We start from the raw sequence: 21,439 nt of genomic DNA on the forward strand, positions 1-21,439 counted from the left end.
GGGCTTGTCTTTCTTAGCTCTGAAATCTTGGATAAGCCACTTCACCTCTGAGGCAGTTTCTGTTGACCAAATGTCATGGGGATGATGATAATCCTTTCCTGGGAAGACACCTAAGACTAGGCATGAGAGCCCCAATCTGAAACACCTGCTTATAGTAGGCGGGGAATAGGTGCCGCCATCTTTCTCGCAGCCCAGCACCGTTTCCTTGAGCCAAAGCCTATAGATATCGGTGGGCTCCTCTCATGGCTAGTGTCCTTATCTTGTGTCCCTAGCTGTGTTCTTCTCCCTGCTGGGCCCTGAGAACTTGGTTGGTGGAGAAAGGCGACTCCCACGGGGGGTCCATGCTACTATGAACAGTCTATTACAGGCCACTCCAGCAGCCCTGGCTTCCATCTCTGTGTCCCCCCAACACAGCCGCTTCTCTTGTTTCCACGTGCTGTGCCCACGGTTCTCTCTGCTGGCTCCTCAGCAGCCTTCCGGGCTCACGTCCATGTCCCCTCTTTGGCTTTTTAATCCAAATGAGAGGCCCGTCTTTCTCTAGCATGTCTCATTTTGTATCCCTCACTCCTGTTAATTCGATTTGCACCTATGATCCGTGTCACCATCCTTCTCACTCGTGTGAGGACATGACGTGTGTTCACTCTTCTCATGAGAGCGCCCCGGTGCCCAGCCCAGAGATGCAGTGTGGCCCCGCTGACGTTGACTCGATGACAGGAAGACTACACATGAAAGTTAGTTTGACACTATTTCTCTATAACCTCATCTCTCAGGTTGTTTTGTCTTGGCTTTTTTTTTTTTTTTTAAAGGTTGGTGTGTCTTTCAGGATGCTTTTCTTTGAATGACTGAGGACTCCTGGTCTTCTGCTCATTTTTCCCGTGCTAGTCTCACGTGCCTGCCTGTGGGTGCTGACCCACTTCACTGGAGACCACTGCCGGGGACCACGGGGTCAGGCGGACTTCTGATGGGTGGGGGCATCAGTTTTTCTCCGTGGTCTGGAGGCTCCCATTCCCTCTGGGAGGTGCTGGCTACCTGTTCTCTCTGTTAGTCTGGGGGTAAACACGGACGCTTCCCACTGACCAGTTCAAGCAGAGGTCAGGGGAGGAGCCCCCAACTCAGCTGCTCCAAGCACAAGGCCCCAGTTAACCACAGACAGCTGCCCCAGGCCCCCTGCCACCCACAGCCATGGATCGGAGACTGGGGCTCCTTCCAGCACCTCCCTAGCTCCATAGTTGGTCCTTTCCCTCCTGCGTCTATGTAAACTTAGGAATATCTGCTTTCTGCCCTTCAGAATTTATTTCAAAAATGCTAGAACAATGATGTACACATTTCCATTTTCAAACACTGTTGCATATTAATTCTTAAAAACGTCTTTTCATTATGTGAGTTTTAGATGAACAGAGAGGATATTTCTCTGCATTTTTTTCTCTCTGCCAAGCGATTCCACATCTGTTAGCAATATTCTTTCTCCACACACCATGAGGTTGGCAGGATGGAGGGCTAACAGCAGATGGGGAAACTGAGGCTGAGATGGAAAGCAACTCAACCCCAGTGGGACATGCTTGCACAGGCACCAAAACCTGGGTCTCTGGACCCTTCTTCCTCTATTTCTATTACCCACAGGGTCTGTGGGTCTCTTCCATCGAGCTGGCAAGGTCTCGGAACCCATGGAATCCCATGCCCTCACATAGCAGGTGTATGCAGATACAGAGATGTATCTAGATCAGAACTCTCTTCCTTAGAGAAGGTCAGCCCACTAAATGTCACTCCTGAATAGGGCACTTCCCCAGGATTCAGCAGAAAAACCGTGTTGACCATGTACAATTTCACAAGGTCTGCCTCAAAGGAGAGGTCTCGGCCTGTTGCTCAAGCCCCATTTCTTACACTCTTGCACCTGCCAATCAAGATCCGTGAGGCCCGGAAGCAAGGTATCTCCCAATGGCAATTCAGGACTGCTGCAGGTGCACGGTCAGTGTCAGCCACCCATGTCCCTGGCCAGCAGGTGGAGAGTGGGGCCGGGTGGGACACAGCTGGAGTGCTGACAAATGTGGGGGCTCCCCGGGGTGAGGGATGCGGGAGGCAGAGTGGCCAGCACAGGGTGGGTGAGGGGACAGAGAAGCTGAGAGAGAGCAGAGACAGAGACAGACACACGGGAGACAGACGTCTACAGAGCAGGGTCTCTAACTGAAATGTCTACAGAGGCCCAGCTGGGGCAAGAGGTGGGCGGAAGCAAATGCGAAGAAGGGAGCCGGAGGCAGAACTTTCTTAGAAAGGGTGGGTCCCACCGGAAGACTTGACACTGTTTTGTTTTGCTGCTGTTTGACTTTGTTGGTCTCACTACCCTGCACTGACCACATGAGCACCACAGGGGACAGGGTGTGGACAGCTGACCACCTGCTTTGTTCCTGGCAGACACTGGCAGCCGGGGCCCTGGGGGGTGCAGAAGTACAGGCAGCCACAGCCAACCCCAAAAGTCGGACTCAAAGCCTGGTTCTCCCACTCCTACGCTGTGTGACCTTGGATCAGTCACTCGACATCTCTGTGACTGTTTCTAATCTACAAATACGGCAGCTCCTTCTTACGGCTGCTGTGAGGGTTAGGTGAGGTAATGTATGCCAAATGCTTACAACAATGTGTGGCAAGTGGAAGGTGTCACGTTACAAGCTGGTGAAGTAAAACAGAGGGACTACAAGACCGGAGGGAGAGAAAAATAAACCAGCTGCGAGGGCCAACAGCGAGGAAGTTCTCGGGCCAGGAAGGGGTGTAATGTGAACAGGGGAGGGAAGGGAGGGAGATCAGAGACAAGCCAGAGATCAGGGACCGGAGACTAATCCTGTTTCCTGCCAACACGGGCTGCCGCCTGCCGAGTCTACCTCGCTCTGAGATTCAACTTCCTCCCTGGGTTGAAATAGTGAAAAGCGGGAACAGCAGAAAGACAGCTGAATTCCAAGAACCCTAAGACCTCTTCAGACACTCGCAGTCCGTAATTGACAGGCAGGTGTGCCCACATGCAAAGGGAAGGGGAACCTGCCCTTGTCCTGAGCACCCGCAGGTCCCGGGTGCGGAAGCAGGCTCTGTCTCATTCGACAGTCCTGTCAATCCTATGACATTCAGTGGGTCATCCTGGGACTCAAAAGAGGAAGGTTCCCATTCCTGGAATCACTCCCGCCTGGGAAGCTCTGGAGGCCCCTCCCTGCCAGGGCCCTGTCCGGCAGCCTCCAGCTGCGGTTCCAGATCTCTGACACCAGGGGGAGCGCGCGCCCCATTAAAGCAGAGAGCCACCCTGGCCTGGCACGGAGGCTGCCCTGTGGCCCTGACATCCCTGCGGTGTGGGTGCTGGTGTGCACCTTAGTGTGTGTGTGTGGGGGGGGGGGGTCTGCTGGGCACTTGCCAAGTAAGCCACGTGAGGAGGGAACATGTCTCCATGTCCCCAGCACCCCGGGGGTGTTCCCCAAACACTTGTCACAGTAAGACCTGGTGGGCAACTCTTCCTGCCGTCCCAGGAGGAGGCTCATTGGGGGATGTCTCCCTGACGGCTTTCCTATGGCGGAGCGGGGGCCAGCATCCCCCAGGACGGATCACGGCTTCGGGCACGTCCAAACTCCCACTCTGTCTCGTGAATATTTTGGGAGGCCCTCCCAGGGGCCAGGTACTCCATGGGACGGGTGGAGGCCCCGTCTGAGACGGGTGCTGCTAGACGGGACGTGAGCGTGTCGGAGCGCCCGGAGTTCGTAGACACAGAGCCAGTGTGAGAATCTGTTTCTTCTGCTTCCAAAGCCAGTGTCCTTACCAGTTTCCTGGGTCCACTGTGCCCTGGCTCCCCCATCCCCAAGCCAGGGCAGGAACCCTAGGGGCTGAGTGTGAGCATTGCATCCCCCTGAAGTTGACCTGGGAGCTCGGTTTTCCAGACACAGTGGGGGCCCACCGAGTCCCCCTTCTTTCTGGCTCCTCCATGAGCGAGTGGGCTCCTGTCTTTCTGACTGACTGACAGGCACTCTGCCTGATGTCCCCAGCTCAGAAGCCCTGCACAGGCCACTCGGGCTCTACTGCCCCTCAGTCGCCAGGATGGCCTCATGCCTGCAGAGCCCCCACCCCTTCTATGCCTGCAGAGACATATTCCGCAAGATGCTTCAAGCAAGGAGTGTCCCCCGCCTTACACCGTGCGCCCCGCCATGCCACTGTCTGGAGGCGGGCTCGGTAATGGATGGACACTGGCTCTCTGTGGCCTGGCTCCAAGCTGGGCAAGGCCAGGGGACCGATGGGCCTGTCTCAGAGGGAGATGGAAACTTCCTTCTTGCTGAGGTAAGAAATCAGAGAGGCCTGCGAGAAAATAAACGGTTTTAAGTACCCATCAGATATAAGAACTGGAAAGGAGCCTGAGAGAGGATGTAGTCCAGGCGTCCTGACAGATGGGAAAGTAAAGGTGCAGAGAAGGGACCAGCTCTCCTCAGAGCTACCCAGAAAGTTAGCAAGGAAGTCAGAAACATACCCAAAGCTGAGCCAGCAGAGCCCAGGCTCACCCTTCCCCCTCCCTCTCTGTATTTTTCCCTCTCTGTCTCTCTGTCTCGGACTCTCTCTGTCTCCTCACCCTCTGCATACGGCAAATGTCCCCCAGCACTCTTCTATCCATTTTATAAATACTAACTCAGTTGACCCTACGCAGCCTTATGTAATACAGTTACTCTTAGCACTGATGGTAAATAACTCTCCAAAGGTAACACTGTTTGCAGAGCCCAGAGCTGGAGTCAAGCCCAGGCAGGCAGGCTGCAGAACCACCCGCAGGGCTTCCTCTATGCCCCATGAGTCCTCCGGAGCAGCCTGGAGACAAGAGCCAATGGGGACAGTGGCTGGACGCCCCCTCCTGGCCTCACCTGGAGGTGGCACTCCCCTTCCTGAGCTTCCCTGTAAGGGGACACCTGCAGATGGCGGGGCTGTAGCCAACCTGCAGAGCGAGTTCAGAAGAATGTCCCTTGCCCCACGTTTCTGGTAACACTTCAGACCTACTGCGCCATGGAGGGGAAGGCCCAAGCCGGGAATGAGACCTTTCCAGCCCCTGCTGTCTTTATAATGGACCACGTGGCATCAGGAAACAGCCTCTGGGCTCAGTTTCCCCATCTGAAAATAGTAGAGCTCTCCGGGCTTCCCTGTGGTCATTTCCAGATCAGATAACTTAGGATTTTGATGGAAATGCACCATTTCTTGGCTGGACACAAGTCTTAACACAAGGCTCTAAAAGCTTGTTGCAGAAGCACGCTGATGCTGCCCCAGGGAAAAGCGGTGGCTTCCCAGCCAAGGTTCGGCAAGAACAAAGCACTGAGTGTGCACAGACCAATGTGCCCCTGAAACGCAGGCGGGGAAAGGAAGGACGTATGGAAATGTTGGTTACACACTGGACACATTGCTTCTGTTATCTTGTCCAAACTTGCAACGAGCTTTGGGGAAGACATGAGTATTTCCACTCTGCAGACGAGCAAACAAAGCTCTCGTCAATCCAGCGGTTGTCCCAGCCCATAAGCAGCAGAGCTGGCTCTGTGAAGAGTCCTCAGTCCTCTGCGTGTACTGCAGCCTTCACTGAGACCCTGGGAAAACCAAACTCACTGGTCCCCAGAAGTGCGGCTGGAGCTGCGGCAACCAGGAAGCTTAGGAGAGCATCTTTCGGACAGTGCTACGTTCCTGCTCCGGGGCCCCAGCGCCTTCCGTCTGTGGCATTTCCTAGCTGACACGACGTACGTGCAGCAGCCCGTTCACCATCCACTCCTGCGACATCACCTAAGCCTGAGAGCTAAAATGCACCTTCCAGATCTATCCTGCACATTCTCCAAGAAAGCTCAAGTTCATCCACGTGCTCGTGAAGGTCTTCTGTAACCTCAGACCAATCCTGGTTCCTGCACTGCTCTGCACTGATGCCCGGTGCCACACCAACGTGTCCACGGAGGAGGACCGGCCGCATGCTTGGTGGCAGATGCTCCCCCAGGGAGTAAGGACGCAGAGAAGAATATGGTGCGAGCGCTGTGCCCAAGGTGCGAGGGGACACGTGCGTGTGGGAAAGGCAGGTGACTCTGATTTAAATGGCCAGGCCAGGTGAAAACTGCAGGGGTCCTCGGGGCACTGAAGTGGACAGTCCTCAGCAGGAGCTCGACGGAGACTGCAGGTGGAGGCCTGTTTTGAACCCCAGGCCAGGGCACAGACCTGGGTCTCTGACTGTGCCCTCGGGTGACAGCCAAGGCAGAACTCCATAGCCCTGGGCTTTCATCCAGAATCGATGCTGAGCTCCCCATGCACTCTGGACGCCAAGCCTGAGCTCCCCTCTTGCTGTTTTCAGCCCAACCTGCTCTTGTTCTCTCAAGTACCAGCTGCCCATCAAGCCATGTTACCCTGTGTCTAAATCCCCAGTTATTCCAAATGCCGCCTTGAAGGCCCCCAATGTAAAGAAAGGGGCAAAGAGCTGCAGAAAGGAGATCTGGTAAACCAATTTGTGGGACCATGTTAAAACTCTCAAAAGAACCAGGAGATGCAAATCCCAATGACCATGGGATAAGCGATTTCACTTTTTAAGTTACAACGATTAAAATTTAACCTGCAAACAGAAATCATGCTTTGGAGACTGAGGTGGGATACCACACTAGCCCCGGCCTCCCTTGATTCTGAAGAACCTTTGGAAAACAACGTGGCAGAGTGCTCCCAGAGCCACACACAAGTTCATGCTCTTGCCCTGGTAACCTCACTGCCCAGAAAGCAGCCTAAGGAAATAAACCTTAATTTGAAAACTAAATAAATATGTATAGTGGTCAGTTTTAAAATATTTACCCAAGCATTATTCTGAATCATGAAAAACTGGGAACAACCCGAAGTGATCAAGAACAGGGGGATGAACCCATAAATCTCGGGCTGTTCCTGCACCAGAACGGTGTGCAGCCACTTAAAATTCGTCATAAAAACTCTACCGCGTGTGGGGACAATAGGCAGAACAGGCTGCAAAGCCGAATAGATTCTGTGTGTCTATGTAAAAGGAAATCAGATGTCGAAGAACAAGTCCTACAGAAAACGGGCCAAAGCGCTCCCATAGTTACATCAGGATGGAGGAATTACAGGCTAGTTTTTACTATTTTCTAAATATATTGATATAAACATAAAATAATAACTTCAAAACTTCTTGTAAGATGAGCAGAACACGCACCACTGAGGACAGAGCAGGAAGACTCTGAAAAACCATCTGGAACGTGACTCGGCTTGGGAGGGCCGCGTTCCAGCTCTAGACCTGAAGGATGGGCTGGGGGAGAGGCTTCCGAGAACGCAGTGGCCGCTGCTGTGTGGACAGGAGGAGGGGTCTGCGGTCCCTGTTCCCCCCATGCTGAACCCTGAGCCACCAACGGCAGGAGCTCACGTGGAAGGGTCTGGTCTGAGGGTCACCCTGTTGTACGCTGGTGTATATTATGAAGGAATGGTGACCCCCCCAGCCCTCCTCAAACATGCCAGCCACTATGGCAGTCTGCACCCCAGAGCCTCAGTGTGGGTCAGTTCCTAATGCCCGGTGAGTGAGGCCAAATGTGGGTCCCCAACACAGCTGTCACCACGCACCCTCGCTTTGGTTAATCAAGGAGCACAAAAGTTATTTAATTGCCAAGTGAGATGTGAGCCCAAGAGCATCAACCAGGACTTTCTGAGTCCCAGTTCGGACTCTGACAATACCCACCCCTCTACCACCCCCTCCCCGCCCCGCTAGCCTGGAAACCCTAAACTCTCCCTGTGTGAGGGGCTGCCATGCCTGCTGGAGCTAAGTCCGTGCCCTTCTGGCCCAGAGCTTACATTTAGGCTGGGAAATTAATGCCCCATCTACACCGGACCTCGCCCACCACGTATGCACGCAAAGCAGCACACACAGACTTCCTGCACACACACACATGGGCACCCGTGTGCACGCACACACACGAGAACCCACAGCAGGCACAGCACAGACAGTCCCAGGCACCCTCCTCCTCCTTCCCATGGAACACTGCGGTGACAAGTTGAGGCAGACGTAAATACCTTTTCTCCTCGGTTTCCCTTTTCACCCCGTTCTCCTTGGAGACCCTGCAGGGAGAGGGGAAGAGCAGGAACACATGTCAGTCCAGCTTCTCTGTTCTGAAGGTCGAGGGCCCTCGGACAGCCGGAATGTGTTACCTCCGAGTTATAACCCAAGAAGCCACTTGGCTCCTTACACACACGTCTATCTGCTCGTCGCTTACTTTGAGGGGCACGCGGTTACTGACCACGCATCACGGGTCTGGCACTGTTCTAGGGCTGGGGATTAACAGACTCCACACCCTCCTGGACTGGCGGCCTGGACGGGCTAGTAAAAACGGCTTCTTCCGGTCAAGTGTCAGAAACACCTGGGCTGCCGGGTCAAAATGCGATTCCCGGACTTCAACCAAAGCTGCTGCATCCCTGTCTAGGAATGGGGTCCTGGGAATGTGCATTTAAACTCGATCTCCAGGAGGTTCCCAAGTGCCATAACATTTCAGCATTTCTGGCCTAGGAAGAGACACCAACACTTCATTGCCACCGATACGCGCAAGGCAGTGGGTCCTCCGTGTACAGACACGGGAGGGCCATGTGTCAGGGGGCCCGGTCGCAATCCCTGCAGAAGGAACAGGACCCCTTCCCGAGGCTTGCCTTTACTTACAGGAGCTCCAATGTGTCCAGGAGGCCCGGAAAGTCCAGGTGGTCCTTGGAATCCCTGTGCAAGAGTGTTCACAAGAAAGGTGTGGGCAGGGGAAGGAGAGGCAGGGCAGAGGCAACACCCAGAGATCCCTGCTTCTCCCCTGCCACGTGCTGTCCCTGCTCTACTTAGAGTTCATGCCACCCCCTGCGGGGAGACCAAGTGTCACCATGATTCTCACCCCTACCTGCTCAAGTTCGAGGAGCAGCTAGAATGTGTTGCCTCCGAGCTATAATGAGGCCAGTGCAACAATTTCCATTTCCACTTGCCCTGCGCCCCGTGGCCTTTCCACGACCCGGCCAGGATCTGTGCCCAGCTTCTGAGCAAGCTGCGGGATTCCTGCAGCTCCTCATTCACACTCTGCCCAAGGGCCAGCGGGGCCTGGACAAGTCCTGACAAGGCCCAAAGCGGGCTGCAGAGCCCTGAGGCTCGTCTGCTGCCTGGACCCTCAGGTGCTGTGGATTCGAAGCAGCTAATGTGGAAATGTCTCTTAAGATCTATTAAAATTAGAATGTGCATTTCTTCAGTTAAAGGTATCCCAATTTTGGTGCTCTATTCTATTGAAATAAGCCTCAGTACACAAGAAGTGCACACACACACACACATATACACGCATACACATACACACACATACACACACACACACACACACACACACATACACACACACACATACACACCCCCCGCATGCATTTACTGCTGTCTTGATTTTAGTGAAAAATGAAATTAGAAACATCATTTAGGGCCATAATAAGGAGAAGGATATGTAGGTTATGAGGCACCCGTATCATGGAACGAAACGCATAGATGAAGAGAACAGGTGTGGAAAGATGTCTAATCTGTCATAAATGAAAAAGATAAACAGCAGAGTATGGTATGACTCACTTTTTGCAAGAATTCAGGACAAACCGCGTATGTGAGGCTATAGACACCCAAGCGTGCATGCGGTTATATGGGAAGCAGGGGTGGGGATGTCACGCCAACTACTCTGCACCTCAAGCAACCGGTTTTGCACCAAGATTTATCCCCTGGAAACATCGGAGGAAAGCGACACTTACCCGCATGCCCACCTCACCAGGCAGCCCCGGCTCTCCCGGCTCTCCTGGCTCCCCCTGCACACACAACACGGTGCTGATCAGAACCCAGTGGGACACAGGCCCAGGCACGCCAGCGCAGCCCAAAGCCTCGGGGACATCCGCGTCTGGAACTCAAAACCCATCACAGACACAAGGTAACCACCCGTGAAAGGAGACCCAGGCTGCCCTTGGAGACGTCCCGTGAGCAAAGGTGCTGGTCTTCATTGCAAGGGGGACAGCTCAACCCCCCTCACTCCTGCTGCTAGAGGTCAGCAGAACTAGATTCAGACACAACAGTGGAGAAAGCAGAGTGACTGGAGTGACAAGGAGGGCCTTCTTCATGGAGGGGCCTGGCCATCTGGGGGGGGAGCGAGAGAGCGTCTGCGGAGTATGGAGCCCCCCTTTCTCTCCTGGTCTCCACGCAGGCCTCCTGTCCTGGGTGCTAAAGGCTGAGGACGTAGGAGGTGCTCGTGGTCAAGGCTCCCGCTCCGAGGCCTGCCCACCCGTGGTGAACACCACCAAGGGAACACCCAGAACCAACCTCCCTTGGGTTCCTGGTGAGAATGATCCCTTCACGCTCGAGTAGCCTGGCCTGCCCAAGTTGATCCCTTTCGGTCTGGGTTTCTGGAGCGTGTTCTAACTCAGAGGCAGGAATAGACAGGTGGAGTCGGGAAGCTGATAAGATGGAGGCTGGGGGCCACATGCAGGGGACGGGGTGCTGCTTAGGTCCCTCCCCGACTCCTCAAGCTACGAACTAGAGACCTGGGCGAATCCCCCACTTTGGGCCTGGACTTCACTCCAGGCCGGGCTCCGGGACAACAAAGACCTCCAGTGCAGAACTGCTTGTCAGCTGAGTGAGAAACTCGCCTGCAAGGGCTCGCAGGCAGTGCCCGTGGCAACAGCTGCAGCTGCTGTCGCTAATATGATTAGGCTGACCTCTGGGGACCTGGGAAGGTCGCGGTACACATGAGCCCCAGCTCACGCCTGGCCCCTGCCAGAGGCCGCCCTGCTCAAGGACACGGGCTCTGATCAGGGGGCTGCCAGTGGGGAGGACGGTGGGAGCAGACGTACCCGCATGCCTTTGCTGCCGTCTCTTCCAGGGAGACCGGGCAGGCCCAGGGAACCCTATGGCAGAGAGAGAGAGCACTGGTCAGTGCAGGATAAAGAGCACAGGGAATGCAGAGTCTCAGGCTTCACTGGTGACCTACCACATAGGTTGGGGTCCACATTTTAACAAGACCCCCAGGGGTCCATATGCACCTGCCAGTCCCACGCCCCTCCCCTAACTCACAGTGTGGCCCTTCCTTGCTCCGGGCTCAGTGTCACACACCCAAAGCACAGCGTTCTCAGTCTGGGCCAGATGGACACTGGCCCCGACACCCCTTTGTTGCAGGGGGGGGGGTGCTGTCCTGGGCACTGCAGGATGTCCAGGTGCATCCGTCCCTACACACCAGTAGCACTCCCTAGTGGTGACAACCAAACACGTCTCCAGATACTGCCACAGGTCCCCTGATGCAAACTCGCCCCTAGCTGAGCACCACTGGGCCAGAACAGGTGTCTAGAAGGATTTCTGAAGCTGGTGCACACTCCATTCTAATGGGTAGAAGCCCGTGATAGGCATACTCATGGGGCAGCTGTGGGGAGGAAGGGGGACACAGGCCAGGCTGGTCGTCTCCTACACACACCTTGGAGAGCTCATGGGGGGGCACTGAAACACAGGGACTCCAGGATCTCTGAGCTCCCGTCCGACTCCGACACCATTCAATTCAAATCAGAGGATTCTGCCAAGACCTTCAGTCCAGGGTCCCCTGCCCCTCAACCCCCGTCAATTTTCTGTGGGACACTGAGCAAGTCAATGTCTCTTTCCAGGCTCTCCCATCTGTGAAATGAGGTTATTGGACATTCAGACACATGTGCGAACTGATGAGTCCGTAAGTAATATCAAGCAAACACTGTGGTACAGCACGTCCTCTGCTTCCACTCCTTACAGTCCTCAAATAACCCCACGAGAGAGGTCTCGTCGTTCTCTCGAAGGCGTGTCAGACCTTGTACATTGTTCACCTATAAATGCAGATGCATGTGTGTCTGTACGCCTGCACACACATACACGCTTCTAGTTTCCATGAAGTGCCTTCCACAGACTCAATGCTCCTTCTAAGTCAGTGTGATATTGAAAAGACAGAGAACTGCAGCCCTGGTGTCAGACAGACGTGATCTGCGTCCCAGCTCAGCCCCTTTCTAGCTGTGGGACCTCATACACAGCCATGCTGGACGGCCATGTGTGTCACTGGCCTGTCACCTGCATGGAAGAAGAGGCCAGCAGGACTGCTGCCAGGTGAGCGAGGGCTTGGAAATGCAGCACGTGCTCAGCTGTGGGGCCGTCACGGGCTTCCAGGCAGCACGCAGTCAGCACAGCTGCCCTGCCCACGATCACTGAAGGAGTAGATGGAACCACACTGCCCAGGCCCACTCTTGGCAAGGAAATGATGCCGTCCCCTGTGCGCCATGCACGTAATATGCTGGCTGGGAAGGTCACAGGAGATGCGCCCTCCCTCCCTCGCAGAGCAAGTTCACAGTGAAGACAGGGCACCTTTGCTCACATAACACACCCATCTGCTGGTTAGTGGCGTTTGGTTCTTAGGCTCAGGCCAGGAGGCTCTAGTCCTGGAGACTGAAGGGATTGGTGAATGTGAGGAGGCTTCCAGAAGGGATGTCTCCCCACAAGGCAGCCTGGGGAGGGGAATCAAAGACCCGTAGGCTGAACGTCAGCTCCTGCCCCCCTCACTTAGTGGAAGGAGGGCCCCTTGGGGCAAAGGACTTAATATCTGGGGGGCTCAGTTTCACTTTCTGTGAAATGGGAACAATCACAGCTACTGCGAAATTTTTTAAGTATTAAATGTCTCCACGGTGCTCCAAGTAACATTTCCAAAGTTGGTCTGGATGATACCAGTTTGATTTGTAATTAAATTGTGAGGGGTTGGGGGAAGGGAGGGGGTTCTTCAGTCAAATAGGTTTGTGAAATACAGAAATACGGAGTTAAACCCAGTTAAACAGGTTCCTTTACAGCGGGTTTCCTTGAAGCCTTGAATGTGCTTGGTGCTGGTGGCTGTCCGGTGTCCTCGCCTAGCCGATCTGGCCACGGGCTGTGTGAGGGGCTGCACGGGCTCAGTGCCCACACAAGGAGAGGCGCCTAGACATTTCTGCACCTCATCATGGGCAAAACCGAGTCCTTTTTACACCTGTGTCAAGGAGATCAGGCTGCCATTGGCAGGGATTTGAAAGTGCTGGAAAGGAGAGTTATTTACAGAGTAAGAGGAGGAAAGACGGACCGTCTCCAGCGGGCAAGCGCTGCAGTCAGGTCCAGTCTGGGGAGGGAGGACACTTGCTCGTGGGCCTTCAGGTACCTGTGGCTGTCCTCGGTTGGCTACAAGGGGCAGGAGAGCAGGGTGTGGATGTTCCGCAAGAGGAAGGGCTGCTCAATGTTAGGGACCCGGGGTTTCGTCGGCACCAATGGGAGTCGGGTGCTTCCTGGGGTCGAACCACCAGCAGCGTCCTCGAGGGAACGGCTGCCCTTACAGGCGATGTCTCGGCCACCATTTACACATCCACACAATGGGGATGAATCCCTGTCCGCCTCCCCAGCGGGCTGTTTTGGAATTCAAGGGTCCAGAGATGAAGCAGGCACCCAGCACAGGCAGAAGTGATCTCTGAGTTCCTGAGTGCTGACGAAACACCCCTTCGCCTTGTTTCATTGGCACCAAGAATGCAGAACTAGCAGCAATATTACAGGGACGTTAATAACCGCACAAACCAAGTGACACTGAAGAGGCTGCTCGGAGCACTCAGTCCTCACTGAGCACGCACGACGCGCCCAGCATGGAGTACGCTCCTTCCAGCAGTGCCTCTAACTTGTCCCAGGACACTTTGACAAGAACGACACAGCTGTGTTCTACGCTTCATAGTTTATCAAATGCAAGCACAGAGATTCCATTGTGGGTCCACAGCTGCAGCGTCTATACCTGGAATATGCCCTCGGGGCCCCAGCACCGGCCTCTCTGCGGCGTTTGCACGCACTGGTTCACGGGATGCTCGCAGCCCTGCGGGCCAAGTGTCTTTATCCTCACTCTATACAGAGCACTCGGGCACAGAGGGCGTGACGGTCTCAAGCCCACACAGCTGCTGCCATAGCCAGGAGTAGCCAGGCTGAAGCAGCAGGTCCTGAACGCCCAGCCAAGCCCCACTCCCCTTCTCCAGGGACCCTGTTCCTCTCCTGTGGCCTCAGCCAGCCTCGCATCCCGGGAAAGCAGCAGAGCTCCTTCAGCTGCCTGCCCGGAGGCAGATGCCCCATCAGGCCAGGATGCTGGTGGTCAGGAATAGGGCGGGCTCGGCTCCCCAGCTGCAATGTCTGTCTCCAAGGCCCATGCTGTATCCCCTGCCCCATCCTGCACCGATCTGAGCGGATGGCAGGGACCCCAGACTACTTAGATCTTGCTTCTCTACAACTCTAGGGCTAAATTCAAGATTTCCCAAAAGGAGGGATATTGGAGAAGAATAAGGACCTCCTCTGAGGACATGCCCTTCCCTCTATATGTACTTCCCTCTACAACCAGGCCTATCGCAGGACGAGGTGCAGAGCTCCCCCCAGGTGTTGGTTACCCAGTTAAGATGGTGGGTCCTTGAAAGGCCAGTCTGTCTTCTGGCCGCTGCAGCTGAAGCCAGGGGAAGGGGTGTCTTGGTGGGCTCCTGCCTCAGGAATAAACGGGGGTGTGGGCAGCAGGGCATTGGATCTCCCAGGACCGTCTAATAAAGGGAGCTGGGGAGGAGACCAGAGACAATGCCAGAGGGAACTCCAGAGAGTTCCGGAACCTCCTCTTTGCCCAGTTGTCACATTCCAGCCTTGTTGGCACTTCCCAATAGATGCCCAACACATATCCGGACGAATCTGTCTCATTCGCCGGACAGGAGCTCCAAGAGGTGGGGCGTCAGGGCTCAGCCCCTACCTCCCTGTCACCACGGCCTGCTGGGGACAGGATCCAAGTGCCGTCTGCTTCGATCCCTTCCTGGGCCCTGTGGGCTCCTAAGCGAGACAGCAGGGAGGCCCTCCTACTTTAAAATTAGGCTTGCAGGTATGAAAGCCCCAGGGACACAGTGAACAGCAGGGCATTGTACAGAAACAGTGGTCTTGAGAGCCAGCCAACTGCGGCTTCAAACCCTCCATCACTTAGTACTGATGGTCATGGCCTAGTTAGCCAAATGCTCTGATACCCAGTCTTCATCTGTAAATAGGGATCACAAAGCTGGCTCAGGATCAGTGCTTCCCGAGGACAGGGGCGGCCTGGCAAACTGGTTTGGAACCAGCAGCCACTTCTGCTTTGTGATGGGTGAGCTACCCATGTTTTGTAGCCTAAGACACTGAGTACAGGCCTCCTTAGAGGTGAATATTTTCTCTGTCTAGAAGGATAGCATCTCTTTTCAATCTTATTTTACATGGTTAGGATAACCAAGCCAGCACTGCAAAATAGATCCTGAAAATTTCCACTTACAAATCCTCATGAGATCCAGGCATTTATTAGACAGGTTCCAGCTCTTATGAAGATTGTCAACCTGACCCAAATATTTCATGTTTTCACGTCATCTCAGCTCGGCCTCCCAGAACACCACCATGCCCTGTGATATACCTTCCAAAATCCCCCAGGGGGGCTCCCCATTCGCTGTCTGCAGCAACTTTGCAAAGGGCAAGGTACAGCCCAGGGCTGCACGCTCTATCCCCTTAGGAAACTCACCCTCCCTCTCTGAGCCTCGGTTCATAGAGACCCACGCTGCATTCAGATGGGAAAAAGGGTGTGGACATCATTAAAATGCCAGTTGTTGGTATAGTTCTGAAAACAAGGAACACGTTCTCCAGCCCGTGGGGTGGATTAACTAAAGGAGAAGAATGGAGTTGCTCTGGGAATTGGTCAAGTCAGGCACAGAGTGATTTTTAAAGGGAATATGTGTAGCTAAGATCCACTTAAAGTTTAACAAAAGGAGAGAAAGGGAGGGAAGGAAGGAAGGAAGAGGGACGCAAAGGCAAGGGAAGTAGACTGGGCAAGAAGGGTCTGGGTGGCCATGGAGCCTCAGCCACCTGTTAGCCACACAGAACAAGTCACCTCCCCTCCTGGGTCTCAGCTCCTTCACCTGTGCAAAAGTAACGTGAGAAGAGTTGTACCTCTGGCCCAAGGTGGTCGGTGAGATGCCCGGAGACAATGCCTGGGGAAATGCTGCATATACAGGGAAATCCAAACAAGCATCAGGAACTATTATTTTGGGTAAACTATCCAAACCTCCACTCTTCACCTGTGAAAAGGCAGTCACTCAGATCAAGAGGATGACAATAGATAATGCATATGAAACCCGCTACAGAAGATGACCAGGGCTTGGGGAAGAGGGGTGTTGATGCCACGTCAAGGCGGACCTCTCTGTCCACTCCCCCTCCCCACACACACACTGCCTCCATGGTCTCACTGGGAGCCCCCAGGAGGGTTACATGTGGCAGGAGCTATCTGCTCACGCCCACTTTCAGAACCGGACCTCCAGGAATTATGGGGTTGGTTACCTCATTGGGTAAAATACAGACAAAAGAGAGAGCAGGCATTTCCCCTGTTCTGGTTAATTAACTATCAGGGCTTTTTCTAAATGTTGACAAAGATATTGCTTCATCTCTAGAAGTACACCTGTAAGAGGCAGAGGAGGTCCTGCAGGTGGGGTCTGAGGAGTCCTCTGGGCAGCAGTCCTCAAAGTGTGGCTCCTGGACCAGCAGCATCGGCATCCCCTGGGCCTTGTTAGAAAGGCAGACGCTCTGCTCCCCTCCCAGCCCCCTGAACCAGACACTTGGGGTGTGGGGCCCAGCAAGCTGGGTTAATAAGCGCTCCCGGTGATTCGGCTGTTGTCAAGTCTGAGAACCACTGCTCAGCCCTGATAAATGCCGGCCATGGGGTCAGAAAAAATGAGCACAGCTCCTGGCTCAGCCACACGGAGAGAGAAACTCACTTGGCTCTTGGTCACATAGTTAATACGCTTGTAAAATGAGGGCAGCAGTATTTACCTCCAAACTAAATAGCATGTGTGAGAGTCCTGGCAGACTACAGTCTTCATAAATACCAGGCACTGCTATATTCTCAGATGCTCTACAAATTATTCTACGTGAACCAAGGAAAGGAAAGGACACCCCGTACTGTGATCAGCCCCTCTGGAGCACATTTTCCAATAACTCTCCAGGCTTTGGGAGGCTTGCAGAGCTACAGAGGCTCCCCCTTGGGGGGAGGTGGGAGCCCCGACATTTTGCAGCTGTCGGCCGTCCCTGGGGATAAGACTCATCGATGCCCAGGATGCAGAAGACATCATCTGGTGTATAAAAAATGTAACCCTACGCTGGTATAATAGTAATTATACTTAACATTTATGAGCACTTTTTATATAAAAATATAAGTCATTTATTTTCATTAGTTCATTTCATCCTTACAGCAACCCTCTGAGATGAGTAGTGGTACAGGTGCCAGTTTATAGACGAATAAAGTGTTACACAGCCTCCAGTCTGTGTCCAGGGTCCACACCCTCAGCCTCCCCTGCCCCCGCGCCATCCCACCATCCAGCAGCCCAACATTTGCTCTTCCCACAAATACTCCCTGCCTCCTCTACAAAGCCCTAGGTCTTGTGACTGGTCCGTTAGGCTTGGCAAGTGCCTGAGTGTCAGACAGAGGTGGGGAAAGGTACAGACTTTCCTATTCCAGCTCTGCCTGGGGCTGTGAGATCCGGGAACTCAAAACTTCCCCAACGTGTCCTTCAGCACCACGGACAGGGTCTGCGGCGCCATGATTCTCTCAGCGTTTTGCCCCCAACCCCACAAGGCTACTTGAGGGCACATAAGCAGCTAAACTTATTTTTCCCGAAACCCTTTAATTATTATAAAAATAGAAGGCCTTCAACCACAGTTATCCAACTCGATAACCATGAATAATGCACATTAATGCACAGGCTAAGAATAGGAGATGGGGCTGCTGATTAAGACAGCCGTGAGCAAAGAGAAAGGGACCCAGAGCTAGAGGCAATGGCATAAATATATCTTAGAAGTTTCACACATACAAACACACACGTATAATTTATACTTTATGGCTCAGGAGCTCTACAAAGCAGTCATTACATAAAATAAGTTGATTCCCATCAGGGACATGGTTTTTGAGGGTCAAGGCTTCCCAGATACCAGCACTACTTTCACGGAAGGGCAGAGAGCTGACGTTGGCCATGCAGTGGATAGAAGTGGGTCACTCTGTGACCTTGGGCATGCCCCAGACTCCCTAAGGGGCTGCAGAAGGCTGATATCAAACTAAACAGCCTGGTATATAGCAAGAGCTCAGTAAGAGCTGTTATGATTCTTTCCACCATGTGGCACCTTCTTTGAGACCAAGTCACCACACTGTTCCACATAAAATCACCACGGGTCAGGGGCGCCTGGGTGGCACAGCGGTTAAGCGTCTGCCTTCGGCTCAGGGCGTGATCCCGGCGTTATGGGATCGAGCCCCACATCGGGCTCTTCCGCTATGAGCCTGCTTCTTCCTCTCCCACTCCCCCTGCTTGTGTTCCCTCTCTCACTGGCTCTCTATCTTTGTCGAATAAATAAATAAAATCTTTTAAAAAAATCATCACGGGTCAGCCACTGAATTCTGCACGGCTCCTATTGCTAACGTCTCTATCCCATTCTCTCAGAAAGAATCAGTGAAATAAAAGTGTACCCACTACCCCCTGCTGTGCCTCACTTTTCACTTACACCAGAAACCCCTGATGTGTAGAAGCATCTTGTGGTTTCTGGAGACCCTTCTTGGGCCTTGGTCTGGAACAGAGACACCAGGCAGAAAATCTCTATTTGGCAGGGCCCTCTCTTCTTTCCCCACCAATTCTGCAATCCATTCCATAAAGACTCCATGAAATCTCATCTCACAGTTTCAAGTAAAGCCTGCCCTGGAAAGCCACCCAAGAAAGAACTAGCTCAGGGGGAAGGACCTATCCTTTTACCCTGGAGACAACCCACAGTGTGTTTGTCATGTTGACATCAGTGTGGTGTCATTGTGAGAGCTGGTCTGACTGACCCCTGCTGTGGGGTCCTAGGCACTGCTGTGACTGCCTCACAGAAAGGGCCTTCAGTGAGCTCAGACTGGACTTGAATGGGAAGGCCAAGTCCAGCTGTCACCAGCTCTGCCCTATCAGCTGTGCAGTGGCCAGAGTGATATTTTCCTGGACACACTTTATCATCCTCTGGGCACCCCACTTTTGCTCTCAGGTGCAAATATGTTGCATTAATCATACCTCAAGGCTTATGTGCCTCATTTTGCTGTCCCTCCTCAGTCCCTAGGAGCCCTGCCTGCCCCTAAATGGGTAGCTGTTAGGATTTTGAACAAGCCAGAGCTATTATAAACTGTGTTGTCCTCTTCCTATAGCTTCTTACAGTGAAAACATCAATGTATGTGTTTTCCAAGTCTCAGTGGCTTTTCCACGAAATGGGGGGAATGCCAGTGCTCACTGGGAGGAATGAATGAGAAGGTGCTCTTGGGACCTCCTGGCTCTGTGCAGGAAGGCTCAAAAGTTCCTGGGTCAGGGGCGCCTGGGTGGCACAGCGGTTAAGCGTCTGCCTTCGGCTCAGGGCGTGATCCTGGCGTTATGGGATTGAGCCCCACATCAGGCTCCTCCGCTATGAGCCTGCTTCTTCCTCTCCCACTCCCCCTGCTTGTGTTCCCTCTCTCTCTGGCTGTCTCTATCTCTGTCAAATAAATAAATAAAATCTTTAAAAAAAGAAAAAAAGAAAAAAAGTTCCTGGGTCAGAAGCATCCCTAGTATTTCAAGAGGCAGAGGGCAAAGTGGGTGCAAAAGGAGGAACCCGGTCTCCAGGGGGAGAAATACTGAGAGAAGGCCAGAATTGGAAGGAGACATGCAGAGGAAGGGTCTCTTGGGGCCCTGTCACAGCAGGTGTGATGTGCACTCCAAACACGTGGACTCTATCTGCCACATACGCGTGGTGCTGAGCGGTGGTCAACAGGGAATCTGTCACAACAGCATTTTACAATCAAACGCAAATTCACCCACGCTTGCACATTTCTAACAGGATGGCGAGGGTAAGCGGGAGGAGGACAGTTCCTTGGAACCGAGGAATTCCCGGCGCCCTGCCCCACTGCTGGAAGGGACTTTTGGGCAGGTGGGCCCCCAGTGTCCCTCAAGTCAGCTGCCTTTCCTGACAGGCTGGGTGCTTCACGGTCCACAGTGAGGTGGAGGAGCCTGTTTTGTCCTCGAGGCCGCATGTGCAGAACCTGTTGGTCTCCTCAGACCTGGGGACCAGGCTGCCTCTGCTGACCGCTAGGAACCTGGCTTGCCAACAGCCCTTCGTTTCATCATGTTGGCCTTGGACTCTCTCCTCAGTTTTCCACGTGGCAGCATCTTTAGCTTTGTGATGACCCAGCATACGAAGACTCTTCTACGTGAGGACTCGAGGACACTCAGGCTCACTGCTCTGGGATCCCTTTCAGGACATTCAGCAGAAGTTTCTAGAAAGGAGCACCCGGTCTACTTGTTCAACTCAGATTCCTCTTTTACCACGTCTGTCCTGTCAGGTTTATGATCCCGGCAAGAATTGCAGAAAACCATAGAAGACAAGGGACTGATGTTTGTGTGACCTAAAACTCTGTCTGCTACTGGGCCAGCCAGCCCAGGAAAATTCAGCTGAGTTCCTGATATTCGCTCGTATATTTTTTCTGGTGCACCATACCGTGAAATCTGAGCACAAAATCCATATGAACTTTTATTTATTGCCATATGGATTTCTGTGGAAATGCTTAAGAAAGGACTTTCTAGGGGCTGTTGTTTTTGAGCTTCTTTGCTTCTACCAAATGCTGAGTACTGAGGCGCTGACCCAAGCATGGCTTTACAGGACACTCTGCCCCAATTTTGTCCCCTGTAGGTCTCAGGTGCCCTTGCTAGCTCTAGGGCGTGATCCGGGCTGATGGGGGCTGTGGAGCCCTCTCCCACGCTGTCCCCTACTGTGCTCCACTCCAGGGAAATGCAGCCCTGCCCCACCTCCCCGCCCTGGCCCTGGTCCTGGCCAGCCCTCCCCTCCCGCACCCCAGCCCCACTCTAATGGTAATAGTAACACCAGCTGCTGTTCGTACAGAGGACAAGGCTGGCGGGAAATGCGCCGCTCATGTAGCAGAGCAGCTGGAGACGCTGCCAGCATGATCACTCAGCAGCGTCACTTACAAGGATCCATTTCAGTCGGCCTGACCTCTGAGCGTCACCTCACCCCGCTCCAACTGGCTCATTTCACCACAGCAAAATGGCTGCAGGGATGTCAGGGCTCCCTCCTCACAGCCGTGGGCCCAGGGGAAAGAACATCTGTCTCTGGGCTTCGAAGCAAAAGTACTGAGTTTGTCTGGTTTGAGCTAACTCGGATAATGTGCTTGAACTGATGGCCGTGCTCAGGGAATCCGAGCCTGGATGGCTGGCACCCGATTCTTGCTAATGCTTGCCCGAGTCGTTTAGCAGGTGCCGACGAAGTTCTTTCCTGGATACCCTCACTGAACCCTCACGTCCACCTGAGCAGAGCCCATGGTTGGTTCTACTATCTTCCATGCACAGGAGAGGAAACTGA

General features: G+C 53.7%; 1 protein-coding gene across 1 annotated transcript in view; it reads right to left on the reverse strand.

Annotated features, from left to right (window-relative positions):
- Nucleotides 1-21,439, reverse strand: part of COL22A1 (collagen type XXII alpha 1 chain) — a 230,736-nt gene that overhangs the window by 141,461 nt on the left and 67,836 nt on the right. The window contains exons 12-15 of the mRNA XM_040625604.1: nucleotides 10,843-10,896; nucleotides 9,754-9,807; nucleotides 8,660-8,713; nucleotides 8,023-8,067 (exon numbers count right to left, since the gene is read on the reverse strand). Coding sequence (XP_040481538.1) covers nucleotides 8,023-8,067; nucleotides 8,660-8,713; nucleotides 9,754-9,807; nucleotides 10,843-10,896 — 207 coding nt within the window. The remainder of the gene's footprint in view (nucleotides 1-8,022; nucleotides 8,068-8,659; nucleotides 8,714-9,753; nucleotides 9,808-10,842; nucleotides 10,897-21,439) is intronic.

This window comes from Ursus maritimus, unplaced genomic scaffold (assembly GCF_017311325.1).
Source record: "Ursus maritimus isolate PB19 unplaced genomic scaffold, ASM1731132v1 scaffold_9, whole genome shotgun sequence".
Lineage (NCBI taxonomy): Eukaryota > Metazoa > Chordata > Mammalia > Carnivora > Ursidae > Ursus > Ursus maritimus.